General features: G+C 39.3%; 1 protein-coding gene and 1 long non-coding RNA gene across 4 annotated transcripts in view; both read right to left on the bottom strand.

Annotated features, from left to right (window-relative positions):
• Positions 1–6,013: 6,013 nt before the first annotated feature.
• On the bottom strand, positions 6,014–9,791 carry LOC149097127 (uncharacterized). Its single transcript, XR_016204338.1, has 2 exons — positions 9,595–9,791; positions 6,014–7,642 (listed from the first exon to the last, which is right to left on the bottom strand). It is a non-coding gene; the product is annotated as an uncharacterized LOC149097127 (long non-coding RNA).
• Positions 9,792–10,546: 755 nt separating this feature from the next.
• The window catches only part of LOC110048473 (metabotropic glutamate receptor 3-like), a 14,965-nt gene continuing 1,835 nt past the window's right edge, over positions 10,547–23,676 (bottom strand). The window contains exons 2-7 of one of the 3 annotated variants that reach the window (XM_020754268.2): positions 21,922–21,994; positions 17,690–18,359; positions 14,609–16,484; positions 14,102–14,201; positions 12,955–13,133; positions 10,547–12,078 (exon numbers count right to left, since the gene is read on the bottom strand). In XM_020754268.2, coding sequence (XP_020609927.2) covers positions 11,451–12,078; positions 12,955–13,133; positions 14,102–14,201; positions 14,609–16,484; positions 17,690–18,338 — 3,432 coding nt within the window. In that variant the 5' untranslated portion in view covers positions 18,339–18,359; positions 21,922–21,994 and the 3' untranslated portion in view covers positions 10,547–11,450. The remainder of the gene's footprint in view (positions 12,079–12,954; positions 13,134–14,101; positions 14,202–14,608; positions 16,485–17,689; positions 18,360–21,921; positions 21,995–23,676) is intronic. The other 2 variants (XM_020754270.2, XM_020754269.2) reach the window with 2 other exon arrangements.

Here is a 23,676-nt window from a genome sequence, read left to right as displayed (position 1 = left end):
TTGTAACAATTAGCGCTCTCGTTTGCAAGATAGGTGCCTGTTGCCTCTATTTCAAAGCAAGGCTTGGCTAATTGGGGACAAATTTTGTAAGGTGTAGTCAATCAGAGGTTTTGAAGCAGGCCTCGATTTGAAAAAGAGTCAAAATAAGCAATGATTTGTATTTGTGCATGTTGTCTTAATTAAAAGCTTATGGTCACCACCAACACCACTCAGTGCTAGCCGAGCCTTGTATTTCCTGTCCAAATGTCGCAATTTACCCATTTTGAGGACGTAACACAGAGAATTTGATCGGAAACTTTTGATTAAAATGCCTGTTCACAGTGTAACAAAAAGCCTCAAAAACGGAGCGATTTACAGAAAGATCCAAAAGTGACACAAAGTGAAAACGGCATAAAATTAAGCTTAGCGATTCAGAAGTTTCGCTCCTTAAATTTTTGATACACGGTTTGCCAATATGCAATCCGAGCAGGGCAAATCTTTGAAAACAACGGCATAAATATCAGGGTGAAAAGAAAGTTCTTGAAGTTCTCCACCAAAATGAATCATTTTCTATCCGTTAAGCTTTTTACAGTTTCTTTAATTTTGTGTTTTGTCTCAGGGAACTTGATCGATTCTGAGCTTTACGATTTAAAAAAAAAAAAACACATTTTACAATAACTCTCTAATTTCTCGCGCACTGATTGGCTCATTTTTATCATCAATAAGAGTACAGACGGATAAAATTTAATTTATGCAAGCTTTCAGCTGCCAAACTGTCAACTTTTTAACCAATGAGATTTTGTGGACTTTTTTAAGTAGCCAATCAAAACGCGAGAAAAGCTATTGACAATGTCCGCGTCATTTTGATTAAAATTCACTTATCTTTGTTTACGGCAAGTTTATGGCGTCCTTTCATCTCATTTATTCCCAGTATTTGACCATTTTGGGGTCTTGCTATTGTAAAAAACAAATTGACGTCTTTTTTTATGCGTCTGTCCTCTTACTGATGATAAATTTCGTCATAACATTGTCAAAGTTTACTGTAGGACCACTCGCCTGCGGCTCGTGGTTCCACAGCCACTTTGACAATGTTATAATAAAGTGTATTATCGTTTGTCTCACGATGTAGTCACTTGAGATGTAGATCACGACGTTTCGACTGCTTACTGCTAGTCTTCTTCAGGCGATAAGGTCGACTGATTGCACGGTATCATTTATATCACAAAGGTCGGCTGTGATTGGTGCATTTCGATCCTCCTATTGTTCCATTGTTCCGGCGAGTAGCTGTTCCCTCAGCGGTCCGCTGTTGTACCGTTCTCCTGTTGTTGTGTTTCTTGATCGTGGGTATCCATGCTTCAGGAATTTCGATTCCACTATCCCTGTTGATGTTATTAGGGTGAAGTCTTATGTGAATAGCTTCCTTGACCCTAAGCGCTTGTTTTAGAGAAAATGAGCATTTGTTTCGCTGTAGAGCTTAGCTCGAAGGAAATCTATCGATGTTGAGTACATATGTATGTGCACGCACTCGTGAGAGCGCGCTTATGACACGAAAATCGTGCGTAGTAAGGATGCGCGAAGTAATTCTGAGGAATCCTCCTAGCTAGCACGATAAAGATTCTTTTTCTTTTCTTCCAACTTCCTTTTCATTAAATGTGACAAACATTTCAGTCTGGTAACCGCTACGAATATCTGGAAACCATTTGAATCACTTTTTCTTGATTCTCACTAAATATGTATTGCCAATTGAAGGCTACACGAATCTCAAGGATGGCAATACATATAATAATTTAAAAAAAGATGGCATAAGTTGTCCATACCGATACTGTACCAGTCATATTTAGTCATGGCAGCTCTAACATAACATTTTGCTCTTTTTCTTTTACTGAAAGTGAGAAATAAAACTCAACAGTTTACTTTTCAGGGAAAATTTACCGAATGTAGCCACACCAACCTTGCCGATATCGAATAATGCAATTACACCAGCCTGTATGTAAATATCTAAAACACTCACCTGATTTCTCTGAAGATTTTCGGGAGATACGTTCTTAAACCACTAGGTTCTTACACGCAGGTTTTTACTGTATTTATAGATCACTCTCATGTCACTCTCAGAATGGTTTTTTTTTTCTGGAGAAACAATCGATTGTGTGGCGCGGAGTTTGTTCAGGTGGGCAGCCCAAGGGGTTTACATACATTTCATCCTCTCCGAACAATTTACAAGGAATTCCATTATCACAGATGAGAAAGCAAATAAAATATTGGACGTTATATTTTACTTCCTTTAACAGAAAATTGCTTCGTTTAGGTCAAACTGAAACGTCCACATAATCTAGGCAATTTACAGAAAGAAAAGAAGCAAATAAGAATGCTGACTACCGAAGAATTTCAATAAAACAATGTTTTTAGGCGATTTCTTAGAAATAAAAGTTTTTGAAAGATTTTCTTGTTTAAAACTTTCCTTGAATGTTCCCTACCAAGCATTGTTTCGAAAATTAAAGTAAAAAAGATAGATCACCGTGCTCGCAAAAGAGATATGATGGTCCAATCGTATCCCATTTATGAGTTATTTCATCGGTTCAAGTTACATTTTGAGGTAGCTGGAGGCAAAATTTCTTAAAGAAATACTTGAAAAAAAAATTTGATAGATCCAGGGAACAATGTGATACATAACTTATGGAACAATCGCACCATTTTAAACGACATCAACTTGAAACGTTCCTCGACTCGTTCATAATTTGCATTCTGGAGTAAAGGATTTGTGCACGATTTATTTCTATCTTTTTTTTTTTTCCTTCTGAAAAAAATGCTTTTGATTCTTAACATAAAGAGGATAATTAGTACACCAAAATTATGCGATAAAAAATATAGGACACTATGCTTGTTTTAGAGAAAATGAGCATTTGTTTCGCTGTAGAGCTTAGCTCGAAGGAAATCTATCGCTCGTGAGAGCGCGCTTATGACACGAAAATCGTGCGCAGTAAGCATGCACGAAGCAATTCTGAGGAATCACCTTAACTAGCACGATAAAGATTCTTTTTCTTTTCTTCCAACTTCCTTTTCATTAAATGTAACAAACATTTCAGTCTGCTAACCGCTACGAATATCTGGAAACCACTAGGTTCTTACACGCAGGTTTTTACTATATTTATAGATCACTCTCATGTCACTCTCAGAATGTTTTTTTTTTTTTTTTCCTGGAGAAACAATCGATTGTGTGGCGCGGAGTTTGCTCAGGTGGGCAGCCCAAGGGGTTTACACACATTTCATCCTCTCCGAACAATTTACAAGGAATTCCATTATCACAGATGAGAAAGCAAATAAAACATTGGACGTTATATTTTACTTCCTTTAACAGAAAATTGCTTCGTTTAGGTCAAACTGAAACGTCCACATAATCTAGGCGATTTACAGAAAGAAAAGAAGCAAATAAGAATGCTGACTACCGAAGAATTTCAATAAAACAACGTTTTTAGGCGATTTCTTAGATTACACCAGCCTGTATGTAAATGTCTAAAACACTCACCTGATTTCTCTGAAGATTTTCGCGAGATACGTTCTTAAACCACTAGGTTCTTACACGCAGGTTTTTACTGTATTTATAGATCACTCTCATGTCACTCTCAGAATGGTTTTTTTTTTTTCTGGAGAAACAATCGATTGTGTGGCGCGGAGTTTGTTCAGGTGGGCAGCCCAAGGGGTTTACATACATTTTATCCTCTCCGAACAATTTACAAGGAATGCCATTATCACAGATGAGAAAGCAAATAAAATATTGGACGTTATATTTTACTTCCTTTAACAGAAAATTGCTTCGTTTAGGTCAAACTGAAACGTTCACATAATCTAGGCAATTTACAGAAAGAAAAGAAGCAAATAAGAATGCTGACTACCGAAGAATTTCAATAAAACAATGTTTTTAGGCGATTTCTTAGAAATAAAAGTTTTTGAAAGATTTTCTTGTTTAAAACTTTCCTTGAATGTTCCCTACCAAGCATTGTTTCGAAAATTAAAGTAAAAAAGATAGATCACCGTGCTCGCAAAAGAGATATGATGGTCCAATCGTATCCCATTTATGAGTTATTTCATCGGTTCAAGTTACATTTTGAGGTAGCTGGAGGCAAAATTTCTTAAAGAAATACTTGAAAAAAAAATTTGATAGATCCAGGGAACAATGTGATACATAACTTATGGAACAATCGCACCATTTTAAACGACATCAACTTGAAACGTTCCTCGACTCGTTCATAATTTGCATTCTGGAGTGAAGGATTTGTGCACGATTTATTTCTATCTTTTTTTTTTTCCTTCTGAAAAAAAATGCTTTTGATTCTTAACATAAAGAAGATAATTAGTGCACCAAAATTATGTGATGAAAAATATAGGACACTATGCTTGTTTTAGAGAAAATGAGCATTTGTTTCGCTGTAGAGCTTAGCTCGAAGGAAATCTATCGCTCGTGAGAGCGCGCTTATGACACGAAAACCGTGCGCAGTAAGGATGCGCGAAGCAATTCTGAGGAATCACCTCAACTAGCACGATAAAGATTCTTTTTCTTTTTCTTCCAACTTCCTTTTCATTAAATGTAACAAACATTTCAGTCTGCTAACCGCTACGAATATCTGGAAACCACTAGGTTCTTACACGCAGGTTTTTACTATATTTATAGATCACTCTCATGTCACTCTCAGAATGGTTTTTTTTTTTTCTGGAGAAACAATCGATTGTGTGGCGCGGAGTTTGCTCAGGTGGGCAGCCCAAGGGGTTTACACACATTTCATCCTCTCCGAACAATTTACAAGGAATTCCATTATCACAGATGAGAAAGCAAATAAAACATTGGACGTGATATTTTACTTCCTTTAACAGAAAATTGCCTCGTTTAGGTCAAACTGAAACGTCCACATAATCTAGGCGATTTACAGAAAGAAAAGAAGCAAATAAGAATGCTGACTACCGAAGAATTTCAATAAAACAATGTTTTTAGGCGATTTCTTAGATTACACCAGCCTGTATGTAAATATCTAAGACACTCACCTGATTTCTCTGAAAATTTTCGCGAGATACCTTCTCAAAATTAAACCACTAGGTTCTTACACGCAGGTTTTTACTCTATTTATAGATCACTCTCATGTCACTCTCAGAATGTTTTTTTTTTTTTTTTTCTGGAGAAACAATCGATTGTGTGGCGCGGAGTTTGCTCAGGTGGGCAGCCCAAGGGGTTTACACACATTTTATCCTCTCCGAACAATTTACAAGGAATGCCATTATCACAGATGAGAAAGCAAATAAAACATTGGACGTGATATTTTACTCGTTCACGACATGCATGAAAAGTCAGATCACTCTCATAAAGGTCTCGAGAAACAAACGATTCCGTAACGCTGAGTTTGCTCAGGTGGACAGCCCAAGGGGTTTACATAAAATTCATCTTCCACGAAATCTGGACGAAAATATCCAGGCAAAGCGTGCTAGTCGGCACTATCTGCTGAATACACGCTACCATGGCTAAAAATTGCTTAAAAGGGATTACCTTAGCAGTAAATTAGCTAACTTAACTTTCCTCCCTTGATTATAGTAATGACGTGGTCCTTAATAAAACGAAGACGGTTGTACTATAGCGCGCGAGAGGTAAAAGATTTAGTTTGTTTACGAGCCAAGAGGCCCATCAGGCCGGCACTTATTTCTGGTTTCTGAGTATTTTTACTCCCCCCGGATGGAATGCCAGTCCATCGCAGGGTCAACCCCAGCATAAAATTCGCTGGTACTCATTTATACAAAGCGCATTTGATCATTGAAAATTGCGCTATATAAGTTTTGATATTATTATTACTATTATTACTATTACTATTATTATTGCTGCTCGATATGACGAAGGGAGGGAAGACTGCAAAAATATGTTCGCTATCACGAAGTTTTGTTATATCGGGGTTCTTTACCATATACAGTGGAACCTCGATATAACGAACGATATTCTTCGTCCCAGTATTGAGTAACGAAACCCGGAAAAATCAACCATAAACTCAAGAGCAATGTATTTTACATTTACTATCAAACAAATTTATTACGATTAGTTATCATGTATACAAAATCATCTGTGCATAGTTTATCTCCATTAAAAACTATTAGCTGGCCTTTCTTTCATGTTTCTGGCCTTCTTAGCTTACCCATTGTACTTTCTTTTTTTGGCGAAACAAATTAAGGTAATTACCCTGAAATAAAAGTGACAATAGATTTTTGTTCAAACTTTGTCCACTGAATATTTGTCATATGATAACTTCAATTTTGAAATAAAAAAGGGGGGTGCCCATGCTCATTAAGGAGCAGTGAGGCATTGAAAATGCCCCATGTTGGCATTATTTAATGCTTATTATAAAAACGCATTCCCAGTAATTGTAAAATCTTTGTGAGCCCAGACTCATAAGAAAACGCATTAAACTGCAGTCAATACATTGTGTCGGACACAACTAAACATTTTAAGTTTGATTCAGACAAAAAGCTAAATCCTGGATTAAAATTTGAACTAAATTTCTTGACGTGGTTACCGACTGCAAAATAGAAAAGACCACAGTGTATCTGCTATTTTTCTTATTTATTAAATTTTCAGCAATAGAATTTAGATCAGTCTTTTCTCACGCGAAGCTTACGATTAGTTGATTACAATGACTGGAAAAAAAATTGGGGTGCCCGTGCTCGTTGGTGAGCTAGAGCCAGTTTTCAACTGAAAGAGCTCAATATCAAGGCAAATCCGTCATGTTTTCAATATGCGCGTGCACGAGCGCGCGCTAATGACGCCATAAATTATGCGCAGTAAGGATGCGCAATGCAAATGTAAGGAATAACCTTAAAAAAACCTTAGAACAATTATCTATTGTACATATGTGGTCGATCGTCAAAATTTTACAACCACATCAGAGGCCTTAGTCTTAGAATACAAAATGCTCTTCTTTATGTCCAGAAAATCAAAATATAAAACGGTGTGTGTAAAACGTCTTTACATCGCAGTTAGATAAAACTGAATTAGTGTCCCTTTTAAACGTGCAGATAAAAAGAAATTAATAACCCATGCCAGTAAGTTTTCGTTCACAGAACGTTTCCCCTCATGGTAAAAGCCGTATGAGTTAAATCCTCACAATCCATCTTTACCAAAATGTTTCTCATACAAAATTTACACAAAGAAATTGTCACCTTTGATTCCAAACAGTTTGTGCAACATGTCTGATTCTTTCTGAACTTGTTCAAACGATACGACGGGACAGAGCATGTGTAGAAACCCTCCGCTTTCAAAAGCGTGTATCCTTTGTCTCCACTTGGACCTGCACGCTCTCTCCTGTGGATTGCCCACTGTGTGTACTCGCCATTGTCACTCGATCATTTGAATCCGCACTCTGACAGTGGTCAGAAGTTATCTTCTCGCATTCACTGTTCGTTCCTCCGGCCATGTCCCCCGTAAAGTTGTTGTCGCTTGCCGTGTGTTCGTTTTTGATACATTCCGCATTTTCATACGAGTGCGCGGCTGCAGTGGGAGAGTGCTGCCTCTGTGCGTGTTCTCTGCTTATTTTCCTCCAAGCTGTCACTACGGTGTAAATTGTGAGAGTAAGCAGAATAATGATGGCGATTACGACGCAAACTATAGCTATTAGACTTTTCGTGTCCATATTAAAACCTGCAAGGAAAAAAAGAGTTGCGGTAAGAAAAACAGTCTGTGATGTGTTTACCAGTTTGATCCGGGCTGGAGCACTTTCTACACTTGGTTTTCGTCCCTGGAGAGCATTTACCTGCAGCCATCCCGTCCAGAGCTCAACCAGAGGTTTGCTTTCGCCTTTTAAAAGCTCTATTTCTTAATTTGACTTGAAATTCGCACATCGGGTGTAATTGCACAAGACATATCTCTTCCGGGTTTCCCGCAGTAATTTATTGGCTTTTACAAACTTTACGTTATACGCCAGAAGGAAGTAACCAATCTCGTTCCCGTCGAGTCTTCGTTCCTTACTGCGGTAGCTTGACGAAACGAGCGACTCTCGAGAGTTCCGTTACAGGCTAGATTTTGATCGGGTTTAAAAACAATGGAAATGAGCGGAAGTAAAACATTAGCGTCCCAATCTCGTTCCCGTTTGAGCCACGTGTTTGTCAGGTAGGCGGGTAGGCGTGCGCAATTCAACTGGAAGTTTAACATTTTCGGACTTGAAATCTGATCTTCCCAGGGTCGCTCCTTTCCCGACCGCTGGTCAAGGGGAACGAACACTCTGGCATGGGTATGAGGTTGGAAATCAACTAGAACAATTGGTCAATCGTGTTCCCAGAGTGCTCTCTGAGGACGAGGTTTTAGTACTGTAGTTATGGATCTTAGACTACAAGACTGATCACGCGTCAAGACGGCGAACTATCCGCTTTTGTGTACCTTTAACGACGACAGCCTAATAAATTTTCCGCTTCCCAAAGTTCGATCTATAACTGAAGATACGCCATCACAAAGAAACACGTCAGTGCATGTCTGACGTACTTTTTGGGCACAAGAAGACATCAAGTGTTAGCGAGAAGTGGAACATCTCAGCTGTACCTTGGTTCGTCCTCACTCAAGTTGTAAATAAGTACAGAATAGAATTTGCCTTCTTCTCCGTCAAACTTGCGAATCAATTTAGTTTTGCTCATAACACTGTTTTAAGAAAAACAGTCGATGAATCGATGACGAATCCAGAGAGAAGCATATCAGTCTGCAAGCCAGGCTACCGGTTCTGTGTCATCACGGTTCTCGAATTTCAAGCCACATGATCTGCATGTGACAACAGAGCACAGTTTACAATCTGCGATAATCACGTTTTTCCTAAACCTATTCAGAACTGAAAACTCTTGTCCAAAGTGCAAAAGGAATATAAAAAAACATAGTTCGCGTTGTATGTTACCTTAGTAAATCTGAGCGAAAGAAGATTCATGGTCAATTTATCATTTAAAACCGGCTCAACGGGAGACAATAATGTCATGAAGAGATCTGGAATTTCCTGTAAGCTAATCAACATTTTACCTTTTGTAAAAATGTTCCACCGCCCTTACTTTCTGAATGCTGGCTTCATTTACTACGACAGGTGATTGTAGTAACTGGGCAAAACCAAAACATAAGAATTATAGAGGTTGTGGAAATGTTTACATAGTGCTACATGTATGCCTCTTTACAAACAATAATAAATGTTAAAGGCTCGTTAACCTTTCCAGAAGTTTTCCACCACAGAACCTTTTTTCCTAGCTCTACGTTTTTCAGACTTTTCTGGCTTCACACTGCATAAGCCTTCTCTACAACTCAAAACGCCTTACTAGTAACTGTGCACTGAAGAATCAATTATGCCTCCCGTTGTGGTCGGATCAATTCAAGTTTGCACTTTGGTTTATCAATGCAAGCATTAAGTTCTCTTCAGATCAAGAGATGTAAAGCACGTGGAATTGTGCATCTTTTTAAGATTTCAATATTAAAGATCGTCAATACGAAGACTCGTGCGTTCAAATACTGCATCAGCCATATGCTACAGACACATGCATCTCTCAAATTTAAATCCCCGTAGATTTTCGAATGACAACGTAACAATATCTATTCCCAAAACATCATACACTTCAAAAACCACTCACCTTTATGCCTTCAGCATCAACTTTTCGTTGTCATAAAACGCAACAATGTAGTTCGAGCCTTTTAAATACAGTTAAGTCTTACAATATCCTGCATAAACTCGCTAGCAGGCTGATATACGTTGCACAATGACTACAGCGTCTCCGGAGCAACTGTGCTGACAGATCCGGTTAATAACAAACAGCGGAAATTCCGGTGTTTCCTAAATCAATGATTGCGTGACACGCCAGATCGGATTGTCACACCACACGTGCCTACTAAGATAAGACACATTGCAGGTAAGCCGTAGGCCTTTCCAGGAATATAACGTAGAATTCTCAAAAAATTCTCTAAATATCACAAAACTTTTTCTGAATATCTCGAAAAGCCCTTAAAATATATCTTATTTTTGTTTCAAAAATAGACCGATTTTGAATCACTTGGGCCAAAATTTTCAAAATTCTCTTGCAGTAGTACAAGGAGTAGAGGAGGACGATTCAGGCGATGTTCCCAGCAACCGCCATTTTGGAAAATTGCTGCTTTAGCGCTTTCAGTGATACGGAATGCATTTTTCAAGTGGGAAATCGCTGAACTGGATTGTTTCTTGCATAGAACTGAGCATTGTTTCAAGAACATAGCAAGGAAAGGCTTACGTAAGTATTTTTGGTAAGGACCAAAAATGCGACCCGCCGAACGGCGATAACAACGGAATTTTATCGAGAAGAGTGGCAAAAGATAGACATTATAATGATTCAAACTGAAATAGCTTGCGAGCAGGTTCTCTACGAGGAAAAAAATCAAAGAAGTGTTTTGAAAAGAACCTAGAAGTCATCAAATAGCTAGAGGGTGACAGACAATGTTTTCCCGCCCGTTATGATTTGTCGTCGTCCCATTTCCCCCACCCCACCCCCATCCCCCATAAAACGTATAAAGGAGTTCAGGCTTTGGGATCAGAGTTATCAGTCAAGCGACGTCTAGACGTTTTCAATGAAGTTTTAATAAATTTCTCAGTCAGTGTTCCTAGTTAAAACTCTATCAATTTAATTCTTCTATTCATTTACTCCACTTCATTCTTTCGTTAGATCGATCGCTCACTCATTCATTTCTTCGCCTATTTATATATTTTTATGTCTTTTATATGTTATTCTGTTATTATTAGCCTCTTCCAGGGGCTCGCGGGTTAGTTTCGAAACGTGGCCATTCACCGCACTGCTTCCCACCTAATTTACTTAACGCGTGGAAAAAGCCATGAATTGACGTGTTTGGCACAAAATTCAGCTTTAATTAGTCTTGCAGCTAGCTAAGAGCGTTTTTCAATTGAGTGTCGTAAAACCAAAACCAAACCAATTACTTACCAATTAAACTACTTAGCCAATTTTAAACCGGCGTAAAACCAAAACCAAATTAATTGCCTAATTACTTTCGACAATCAATTAAAAACCGCTCTAAAAAAGCGCATGCGTTAATGGGAGGTACACTCTTACCCAGACTCTTTGCTGGTTGTAATCAGTCTCTGAAAACCCGTAAGCTTGAACTTGGTACCCAAAGCGCTAGATCTGATAGAGACGGGTTTTACGACAAAGCAGTTTGACCTGGTGGCTTCCTCTTTGTAATGCATAACCCGGCGTTAAAAAATTGATACTACAAGAGTCGCAATAGTTTTTCGTCTTGAAAGAGAGGATCACGTTTTCAATTTCGGTTACAGCTTCTCTTTCAATTATCATTTCACTTATTTCAAGTTATTTTGTGTCAGGCAAAGGCTCACCGTCAACGCGTTAGAATTTTCCAGTTTCCCAAGGAGAAATTAAATTTCTCAATGACCGTCAATTTATATAGCACCTATACTGATATTACTTGTTTTCTCCCCCATTGCAATTTGTCATAAAGCGGTGCATATAACTCTGTTGTGTTTGTCGTCACTCAAAAGTCCTTGACACGTTTCACAATTATTTTTTGTGTCCGTCCTACATTTCTCTTCTTCACTTTGTATTTTATCATTTCTCCTAAACGCCTCCTCTTCCAACAAGTCTTGATGGGTTGATATAACATTTATGTCAACCTCGGATTGACACAGTCTTTCTCTTGTCCTTAAAGACTCGTCAAAGCTTTTTCTTCGAACTGCATTTTCACCTAACCGCCTCCATTCAACGTATCTCTCATTTGTTAGTCTTTTATCTGTGTAGTTCAACTTTTCCCTCTCGACTTCTTGGCCAGCTTTCATTCCCTTAACACCTTGTTCCCTGCTACCAATTTCGCAACCCGCAACTTTGTAATCAGCAGCCTCACCCCCAAAATGTCTGTGCTTGCCGTTTTCGTCTCTGACGTCACTCTGCGGAATAGACATTAATAGCCTTTGCTGTGATGGAGACGTCTTTCCACTTCGCTGCCGCAACCTCTGTCTTTTCGTCTGTTTGGTGTCAGTTGCTTTTTGAGCTGACTTTTCTCTTTGTTTTTCGTCGTCATAGGATGCTTTCGGCGTCTTTGCTGATCCATTGTTTAAAGTCTTCCTGGCAAAAGCGCGAAAATTTAGAACAATGAAGTTTAAATAAGTTTTGGTGGTGACGTTGTCCTATGGGAGGGAATGTATCTCCTTTTCGGCAAATTCTTTTTGATATGGTATAGGCGCTATATGTTCGAGAAAAGACCTAAGTGGTGTACCATTTGACTTTTTATGGAGTGGGGGGTGGGGGGAAGTGGGGGAGATTTAGTACAGGTACCATTTTTTTTCCTTTTCTCTCTCATGCACAAGGATTTTTTTCTCGGGACGTGTCTATGCAAGATATTTTTTTCTCCGTATAACATGCTTTTTTTCTTTTTTCTGAGCGTGCGTGATTTTTTTCAGTCGTGTGCATATATGTTTTTTGGTATAAATCTGTTTGCAGGACATTTTTTTTCAAAATCCGCCCACCCAGCCGCCCTCAAAAGTCAAATGGTTCGCCCCTAAAGTTGGCTTAAATCGCCCGAAGTCGCCATTTTCTTCCCTGCCAACTGTACTTAAATCGCCTTGAATCACCCCATCCAAAATCGCCTTACATCCACTTGCCCAACTGACAAGCAACGAAAAGATAGCGCGAGCAGTCAAATCACTCGTGGAAAGTTGTCTTTTGATTTGCCATAATCATGAAACGAATACGACAAGTCACCTAGAAACCATTGAGGGAAAATTGACAGAGTGTTGCATCTGCCTCCTGCTCAGGCGCTTCGATTATTCCACACTTTATAATAAAAGGCGGGCGCAAAGCGCTAGCGCCCATTTTCCTCAAAGAAAGAGAGAGGCGTCTGGGAACGAGGCAGGTGTCGCATTATTCAGAAAGTGGTGTTGAATGTTGCGTTAAGCGGTCTAACTAAAAGTTGAAAATTATACTATTTGTACTGTTACCCACCCTGAACAAGCTTCGTCTTTTCCTTGTAACTTTTCGTATCCTTGCGGTACACTGGTTTCTCTAAGGTCTCCCCAACTGCGGCTGTTCTGCATGCGTCTGAGTAGCTGGTCTTGTGTCATGCGCAGGGATTCCTTCGTGGAAAGCAATTCCTTTTTCAAATGCTTTATAAGTTTCTCCATCTACGAGAGAGAAAAAATATTAATTTCAATGAAATTAGAAACACACACTCATAATCAGATAAAGAAATCCTCAAGTTTCAAGCCAAAAGTTTAGACATTCGCTGAAAAAGTTGTTTTGTACGTCGCGTAGAGCTGTTTTCAATTAACGAAAACCAAAGTAATTGTCTGATTACTTTCGACACCAAGAGATTGATCATATTCTCTTGTCGACACTCAGTTGAAAAGCGCACAGCCTTTACGTCATCATCATCATCATTAGCCCTGGCTCTCCTCTGGGAAAATAGGGCCATTCGGCCTCTATGTACAGAAAATTTAATGATTGTTCTCTCATAAAAGGCTTAGACATTTTCCCTTCAAACTCTTATAATTTTAGCTGACAAACTTCGAAGCCACGAGAAGACCACATTTCATTTTCCTGACCTTTCGCTTCAGAGTTTCACAGCGACGTATCCTAAGGAACCTACGCCTCAATATGCGTTTGTACTCACCAAATCTTTATGTTAATTCGCTTCAAAATTCTCTGAACTTAGAACTTCCTTCGCGAACTTCGCGAACTAACATACTGAACTAACAGAAAACTGAAAGTGAAGACATGATGATCATCGCAGTTAATTTTCCAATTTAAGCAATTGGAAAGAAGAAGCCTGAAAAAAAATCAGGGCTTCAACGGAAACGAAAACTGTAAATCCAAAATATTTGTTCAAAGCAATGTCGCGTGCACGCGAAACTTATTCCATTTGTCTCATTCTGTTCGAGTGATGTTCATTTGAACTTGCTCAATTATTTGAATTCACGTGCTAACACGCTCTTAACATTTCCGTCAGCACGCACACAAAAGACACGTTAGTGTTGAATTTTTGCCAAAAGCCTCCGTGCAGTTTAACTGAGCTAGCTGAGGGCAAACTCTCGTTTTCGATAGAGTTTTCGTTACCGAAGCTTCTGATTACAACTGAACGATATGACTGTACCTCCTGCTTTTTGATGAGATGGCCATTTCCCTCCAGGCACACGGATGCAGGCGCGCTAGAATCAGAAAACGTAAGTTGGTTTGCTACTGCGTCCTCGGCACTGAAACAAACAAATAGGACTGTAACCATGTATAACAGTTCAACAAGGAAATGGACGATGGTTCTATCTTTGTTTGTTACTAATTTACTAAATAATCAAGTCAAGTATACCAGATATCACATGTAGGCAAAGCAATTTGCTCTTTCTTTGCAAGAAGTTAAATGTATTTTTCATTTTACCTTTATCTATAACTATCTGTTTTCGATGTCTAGCTTTTTTGATGACTTTTTCCTTTCCGTAAGAAACACTTATGTAGGTGTTTTAAATTATCTCCTGACAAGCAGGTAAGGAGTACGGGCTTTTCTCATGAGTATAGGAGTTTCGCGCCTCCCCATCGACAAATTTCCACTAGTATGCTATGTAACTTTTTAAGTATTACAGAAAGGATGACGTCATTTTCTAATTACCTACTGCCGGGGACCTCTTCTCCCTCGTTGCCAGCATTGTCGTTCACTCCAACGTACGCATGCGCAGACTTCTGGCCCTTCTCTTTACTCAGACTGGACAGACTCAAGCTTGGGTTAACATGCCTGCGGACATTTCTGTGTGGCCGGAAAAGAATGATGTACACCTTGGGTCCGTAAAGGCAGCCCAGCAGAACAAACGCTATCAAAGAAACGCTTACGCACAAAATCAGAGGTTTTTGATTGTAATCTTCTTCCATGTAATACACGGCCAAGAATGCTAGCCACACTATGCACGATGCGTACATGGCGAAGGCGATGTACTTCGCCTCGTTGAAATTGCTAGGGATTTTCCGTGTTTTGAACGCGTAAACAGTGCACATGGAAATCAGAAGGAAGTTGTACACTTGGGAGAGTCCGAAGTCCAAATTTGAAGTGGAACAGTCGAGATACACCGTGGAGATTTCCGGGTAATAAAGTTTCGCTCGAGGCGTGCGTAAGAGAACAAGCATTAACAGGAGTAGAATTTGTACCGAGACCACACCTACCACAAGGATAAGCTGCGAAAATGGTAAGATTAAAATAGGCCTCCGAGCGAGGTTCTTCCGATTGAAAATTCTTGAGATTCTGTTCGTCTTAATGAAAAGAGACGCGTAGCATATCGTGAAGGCGACACCGTATCCAAAGAATCTCGCAATGCATGTCACATCTCGAGGCTTCAGCACAGTGACAAATGTCGTGCTAAACGCCATAAGTATGCCAATTAACAAAAGGTGAGAGAGTTCGCGACCGCAAGCCTTCACCAACGGCGTCTTGTCAAACTTGATCAACACAGAGATCACAAACACTGTGGCAATGACTCCTAGCCCAGCAAGAGAAGCAGCTGGTACAGAAAACATCCAGTTCTTTCCGAAGTACGTTAAGTCAACTTTCGTGCATGCGCGTCCGTCAGGCGTTGGTATGTATCCCAGAGGGCACTGCTCGCAGATACTGTTATTTACGATGTAGTGATTCCCGTTGCAAAGATTACAAGTCCAACAGCAAAATTCTTTTCCGACCACAGGCACTTTAACTTCTTTGCTCTTACAAACAGGTTGGCAAGATGACGACACTCCTTTGAACACTGACAATGCTCTCGGTTGAAGTTTTAATCGTTTGTCCCATTCGCCAATGTGAACCGTTTTGTAATTGTTCCCCTGTTTTGTGAACATTAATACGTCAAAACGTCCTTCAACGTCGCCATCGGCGTTGAAACGAACGTGATTTCCGCTTGCTCCAATGAAAGAAACATTCCTAATGTGTTCCAAAAGCTCTTTCCCCGAGATATTACGCATGCGTTCACAAACATTGCTCGCCGGGCACTGTTTTTTGAAGATAGCATCTAGCGCATGCGCGAACACGTACACCGCATCCATGGCGCTGGCGACACGATTATCAACCGGGCTGTTTGTAAACGTGAGGTTTAACCCACTGCATTTACCGTTTATTTCTCCACTAAGAGAGCAATTAAAATGCTGCTCCCAGAACTCACGAAACCAAGGATTACGAGCGTTTGTTTTGGGCTTCAGTTGATAAAAATGCTCGTTAAAAGCAGTCAACTCCGCGGCCTTTGGCAAGACTGTTATGGTGTTAAGTGCAACGTCTTCTAATCCTTTCAACCACAACATGTTTCCCCAGGCGTCCGTCCCAAGCCACTGAAATGTTCCCGCCGCTCCTCTGTCCTTCGCAGCTTGCAGTAGATTTCGGATTTGCCGTTCTTGGCTGCTAAAAACCACGACGCTTTTGGCGTCGGGTTCCTGAAGGAGTTTGTCGATGATTGTTGGAAACGTTCCAGCGGGGGTTGATTGTTCAATTTTCTCGGCTGCTGCAATGCATATACCTGTAAGATATAAAATGGAAGTTTTTTAAACTTAATTGTGCTGTAAATTAAAAATCCATCTCTATTTCTTTTCGTCTTTTGTTTGAGTGGTTTTTGATCGACTTTTGAAAGGTGATTAATTCGTTTGTACTTTCCAATAGTTTTGTTAGTTTTTTTCTTTATTAAGGCCTTCACAGACAAATGAATGTTTCTTACAGCCATGTAAGTGTGTGTGTCAAAAAAAGTATCGTAATGTAACTGGTGTAAGTATAGCAATGTAAATAGTGTAAATATTGTAAAATGATAAAATAAAACAAGTAGTGTAAATATTGTATTGTAAGATTGGTGTAAGTACCGTGATGTAACGTAATGTAACGTAATGTAAGTCTTCCGTGTAAGTATCTTAATGCAGGTAGTGTAAGTGTCGCGTGGTAAGTAGTGTTCTTTGTGCGGAATTTTTTTTTTTTTAAAGTATTGGAAAAAGGCAATGTATTTGAGGCAATCAGAGTCATCGTAACTCTTTTTCAACCAATAAGAAACCAAACCGAATCTAAACAAGGCGCGCGTTTTCCTGCCGTTGCCACCGGTCGGGCGTTTTCCCGCCATTGTCACAGGTCGCACGTTTTTTTCTTCGAGTTAATTCTCATTAACAAAAACCAAGAGAACATGAAGAGTAAAAAAGTTAATCAATCATACAGGACTTATTCCGAGGTAATCCCTCTCAATTAAGGTTTCTTTTAGACATGGTAATCAGATCTTCGGCCGATAATGTTACGTACCACGCGCGTTGCGTGGATGTTTTCGAGAAAAATGCGCGCAAAGCTGCTTGGGATGCCACGTGAGCAAGATTCACGTCTCAGGATTGGCTGACTCTCTTGAGATTTCCCAAACCAGGAGTGGTCTAAAAATAACTTGAGGTGGGTTACCCAAGAAAGGTTTATAGATAGATTAACTCTCTTACCCCTAATCATCATTTTTATGACAATTACAGAAATTCTCGCGCGCTCATTTGGCTAATTTTCATTGTCAATAAACGGACAGACACATGAATTTATCATTTATGCGATGCACCAACGAGCGAGGGCGGACAATTTTACAATCTATCGCCTCGTGGATCCACAGCTACTTTGACAATGTTATGACGAAATTCATGATCAGTAAGAGGGCAGACTCATGAAAAACTGACGTCAATTTGTTAATTCTAGTATAACCAAGCCCGACTATACCTGATTTCTTTGCTTCCTCCTTCACCGCTTGAAAGCCAAGCGTCCCGTAAGAATCATCACTGTGCACAACCGAGATGTATGTCCAGTTCATTAACTTGGCGATATCAACGAGCGCTCTGGCTTGATACAGATCGTGCGGAACAGTGCGTGAGAAGAACTCGAACCTGGTCTTGTCACTCAGCTCGTAACTCGTGGAGTCAAAGCTAACTTGTAGAATCTGAAACAAGCGGAACAGATGTGCAACTTGGACCGAGATGGAGCTGAAGGATGGCCCAATGACGCCCGCCATGACGGGATTTCCCGAGGGATGCTGCTCTTTAGAAGACACTCTGTCTTTCACAAAGTGCAAGGCCCGATCGAGCGCTATTGTCTCGCTGGAACAAGTATCGTAGACCTCGAGTCCAAGAGAAATATTGCGCAAAATCGAATCGTTTTTGTTTATTTTGTCGACGGCAAAGAGAATGGCCTCTAGTCGCTGGATACCAACTCTCTCGTTTAGATCTCCGCATTGAGCAAGATCCTCAGAATCATGGTCGTGAATCGGCACCAGACCTCCAATTACAATGCTTCCTTTCATCAGCAAGGAGCCATCTTGACAAGTCACGCAGTTTAAGTAAGTTACCATGGCTAAGAAAATTAAGCCAATCATTGTTCTTCTTCTTTGGGCAACCTAATGATAAAAGGAACAAGTTATTTTCAGGATTTCATCAATTCTGTTATTTTTTATTGCTATGATTTTCAAGCATCCGTAATTAATTTTGACGATCTAAAATCTAAGTTATCTGTTTAAAGTTGCGCCATCTCTGAGCTAACAGTTAAAATTTTCAGCTGTTAGTTGTTAACATGCAGACCTCCAGCTGTTACGTCTCTTCGTAACAACCACTGGCAGGCAGAAGGGATATTCGGGTTATCTCTGCTTGCGATCGTAACTTTTTAAAGCGTTGCGAAATGCTTTGAATCAAAGAAAACGTCAACATAACAAGTTATAGAGGTAGAGAAAAACCAAAGAGTTCATAATGAACCAAAACGAAACAAGGATGGTCCATAGAGAAGATCGAACTCTGTAAATTCAGAAGAATTTAGTGACAATTCACAGGCCATTCTGGGACCCATTTAAGCCCGTGGGGCACGTCAGCCGTTGAAAGTTAAAACCCCTCAATTTGGCTTTGATTTAGACAGCCAAATTAGATCCTAGCTACAATATTTTTACTCACCCTAGAGACCTAAATTGCGGAGCAAAAGCAGATATTTTGAATTACAGTAGTAAGTAAGTAAAGTCTGCATACGAGCCAAGTGGCCCACCAGGCCGGAGCTTATCCCGGTTTCTGTAGCATGAAGCGACTAGGAGTATTTCTACTCCCCCCTGGATGGGATGCTAGTCCATCGCAGGGTTACCCCCAGCATTAAGTTCGCCGGTACCCATTTATACACCTGGGTGGAGAGAGGCACTGTGAGAGTAAAGTGTCTTGCCCAAGAACACAACACAATGTCCCCGGCCAGGGCTCGAACCCGGACCGCTCGATCCGGAGACGAGCGCACTAACCATGAGGCCACCGCACCTCCCACAGTACACTTGATAAATGAGTCACATCGAAGAGAGATCTACCATCCACCTACGGAAAATGAAAATCGGAAGTCTCCGGTCGACTCCGGTTTCATTTTCCAAAACAAATTAAAATTGACTGTGAATTTCCAGAATTCATTGTTCAAACGTGAAAACTTATAGTAAACCGGCAAGCTTCTTTTTCATTTTCCAATCAGAATTTCTTAAGGAATTGTGGCTGCTGATAATGTTTATCAACCGCAATCACATGTTTTTATTTTCCGTTTTTGTTATGTACTCTTCCTCCCTAACTCATGCGTTTCAGTAAGCAATTGGCTTTTGAGCCACCTCTTTAGCACATAGTGAGTAAAGAACGAATCTTGCTCATAATAAGAGAAATACTCGGATTCGGTCTCAGAGAAAACTAAGTCAATTTCTCTTAAAAAGCAGAGAAAATTGAGTGAAAAAGTAGAAAATTTGACCCTCGATCTCATAGTTAAAAGCTGTGGACTGTGGGCTGAATTAGTCTCGTCGGTAAGTTATACCTAATCATACCTTTTTGGTACGCTTCGGCGGCATATCAGGCGAGTATGGTCCAACCATGGTTTGTATTTTGGCGGGACGTAGTCGAGTCAAAATTTCTATGCTCATTAATCAACCCTTTGCCTTGCGACGATTTCATTGCCGTTGTGGTCGTGTTTTGCGTAAGGTCCATATAATCTCTCTTGGACATGAAAATTTGTAACAAAATGTGCAAATCTTTAAGATTCAGCTACAAACTTCACTTTGATCGAAGTGTCTTATCCAGAAAAGCTTTTTTTTTTTCCTTTATCTTCGTAATAATCAGCGTCTATCGTTTCACTATATCAGGCTCCGTCCACACCACGTCGAAGAAATATGAAAATGTAAGTTTAACTCTAAAAACGCATCAAACGATTTCCGTCCACACTACGCCGAAGGAATTTGAAAGCGTAACAATCTATGGCCATTTTCGATTTGTGTTACAGGAAAACTCCGTCAGGGAAATCACATGATGGTCGTGACGTCATCGTTTTCTGAAAGATCCGTTCTCAAAAATATTCTCTGTCCACACGAAAGCTAAAAGTCGGCGTTTTTTAATTCCTCCGGTTAGAAGAGCGTTTTCGAAAAGCTCCGCTTTGGTGACGGATTAGTGTGGACGGTAGGCCTAACCGTGTACAAATAAAGCTGCATTTTCAAATTCCTCCGGCGTTGTGTGGCGTAGCGAAAGCTCCGTTTTTTACTTTATCATCATTTTGTGCATCAGATATTAAAATACCCTTGGGATTCTATCTCTATATGGAAATCACAAAATATAATTTCATTATATTTTAAAAGGCGGCTTGTAAAACTGGAAATTACATTTCTATCTAAATAGGTAGCTTTATTGGTGTAAATTTATTAAAATAGACATTGAGAAAACTCGGTTATTATAAAGCGGAGTTAATTAAAATGTTGGCGATCGAGAGCCAATGATTGTCAAGATCAGATAATTGTATTAAAGCAATTAGGGACAAAACTGAGTTCAACTTTAAGTTAAATTCAAATTCACATCATGAATTAAAGCCAGAGAAATTAACACTTCCGATAAAGGTGATTTTTCCTTGCACCAGTATCATTCTTCTCGAAGCAGACGAGTGATTCAGTACAATACAACGAAAATTGTCAGCCACGTGTGGGTTGCAATTGGCTAAGAACTACGTGACATTGAAAGAAATTAATATGTCACAATCGGTAAAAAATATTCGAATCCGACTTTCAGCTAAGGAGAGGACAGATTTCACTGAAATTCCAGCAATTTCGGCTACATCCGTATTCTCAACATAAAATATCTGATATACAGAAATAGTGGCACTCCGCTAATAAGATTAATACCAGTGGTCAAATTAGCTTCAGTTTTCAATGCGTGTAATATGGCCTCTTGTTGTCTCATACAAGCGTCTCTCAGGACGCAATTACCTCAGTTAGACTTGAGCCAATATAACTATACTGTAGTTAAAGATTCTATAAAACGGTTAACTGAATGCGATTTACTTCTCAGTATGTGGTCTTGGACATGACTAATGCGTCTTCAAACTTAACAAATAGGCCATCGCTCAAATTTGTTTCGAAGCGCGGCATTCCCATGACATAAGCGAAAAATTTTAATTTCCTGTTTGTGGAAGGCTTCGGCATAACACCAGATTCTGTCAATTTCATTGAGCCAGTTCAAAAGGACGATAGTTAGACAAAATAAACTCTTAAAGACAAACGAAAAAAGAAGTTCCCTCGTATTTGTTTGGGAGGCAAATTCTTTTGTTGCAGTGCCGGTGAATACTGTAAACGCTCTTCCAGGTTGATGATACAAGCGCTGCCATAGTTTTATTTGATCCTCGCCGGTTTACACCTTCTCAGATTTGAAGGAGGTTGCAGACAGCGTTCAGAACTAAGAAAATTGTTGAAAGATGCGTTACTGGATTTGCGTTTAAACTGCACGTTCTAATTTCCCCAATCCTAGAACTGCTAGAATTAGTGTATAAAACAGAATGTAAAGTCCATAGCCGAAAGTAGGTACCGTTTTAAATATTTTAGTATCTAACCAGCGTAAACTAGAAACTAGCGTAAATCTCGCAGGCTGGACGCTCAGACAAAGAGAGAGCCACTGTACCAACAATTAAAGAATTCAGCTCACCCGTTTTAGCTTGTAATAAATCTTTCGCGCGTTCCCTTCAACACGGTTCACATCGATCTATGCCTCACTGGAACTGAAATATAATATTGATTTTCTCTTTTATTAGTATGAATATATGTAATATTTGATTGTTTGGCATATCTGAAGTGCCAATTTATCAGGATATTGGAAACTGAAAATAAAATTGGCAAAGGTTTGTATCGATTTTAACGCATCTCACAGACAAAGGTTCGCTCACAAAGAGAAACTGCGAAAACAAAACCGTGAGAAGTGTATATTTTCAAAAACAGAATTTCAATAGCGATGAAGGTGTAAAGCTGTTTTTCAATATAATCTAATGTATTGAAATGAAATACAAGCTTGATTAGCCACCCGTTTAAATTATTGTCCAATGTTTTGATTCAAACAAGGAAAAATTAGTAATGTCAAATTATGTTTATATTGTACAGACATGCTCGAAATTGTGTGTACATGAGAAATTGTCCTAACCAACTCAAAACAACTTAACTTACTGATGGAAGATTCGTTTCATTTGATGTAAAAACAAAAAATGAATCTTAGAATCTAAATCTTTGTAAATACCTGTGTTTCGTTGTTGCCGCGAATACAGAGCAACGGACTGAGTTGTTAATCAGTTCTGCTTTCGGTTTCGGGGCGGAATTCGCAAATGTTTCCTTGAGATGGCGGTTAACCGCTACCCTTCTTACTTCACAAACTCCCGGTCTTGTAATATCCAGTAAAATAGCAAAAAAACACAGCCGGAATATTACAGCAGTTGCCTTGGAGAGAGAAACTACAAAATCAACAACAACTGTTTTTTTCGATGGTCAAAATTTTCAAGCTGTTGCGTGCTTGGCGCTATGACAAAGGATTAACCAGAACTGCGTGAAAACAGTCAACAACTCGAATTGCGGTTTTCTGTAAAAGATTTTTCTCCAATAAAATCCCTCCCTTTGACACAAAATGCGCGTACATTTATTCTTGCTTTAATTAAGTTACTTAAATGCAGTTGGCATTCTTTTTAAACGCTTGTAAACTTCCATGAATTAAATTTCAAGACGAAAAACACTGAACACGAGCATTCGGTTTGTCTCCAGTCGACACTCGGTTTCCTTTTTGCGCAACCTCCAGGAGGGAGCGCGAGGGGTGATGGGGGAGTTCAACATAAACTAAACAAAGGTTGACATTTGTTACTTCTTTTCTACTTCTTAATAGCGAAAGAGTGAATTAACGATAAAAGTTCTTGTAACCAGAAAGAGAGAGCCTCTGTCATTTTAATCTCATTTTTCAAGCTCAAAAATAGCTCAGGTTTATTGTATCAGCTGTATATAAGATGTTAGTTGCTAAAGAAAAGTCCGTTCTTATTTCAAATTTTTATTCGTAAAGGCATCATTACTTGCATCTTGTATCTGCTCTGTTTGTGTGCTTTAACGATTTAAAAAGGCATATGTTTTTCTTGTAGGTGCAAGTTATAAAATTCAAATTAATTTCGATGTGGAAAAGAAAAATTTTCATTCTTAATAACCTCACGTACTTTTCCTTGGGTTAAGTAATTACCAGCTTGTTTTCTTAAGAGAAATATTTCCACTGCATTGGGAGCTAATTGGAAAAACAAAAATCTATGCGTCATTCTTAATAATAACCTCACGTATTATTTCTTGCGTAGAGCTTATTTGTGTTGGTGAGCGTTATATAAATATTTAGGTATTTTCCATGATGTAAATTAAATTGTACAAGCGCTGAATGTTTTCTTTC

Source organism: Orbicella faveolata, unplaced genomic scaffold (assembly GCF_042242905.1).
Source record: "Orbicella faveolata isolate gen_17 unplaced genomic scaffold, um_ofav_v1 contig_47, whole genome shotgun sequence".
In the NCBI taxonomy this organism is placed as follows: domain Eukaryota; kingdom Metazoa; phylum Cnidaria; class Anthozoa; order Scleractinia; family Merulinidae; genus Orbicella; species Orbicella faveolata.
This window is presented reverse-complemented; position numbering and strand designations above follow the sequence as displayed.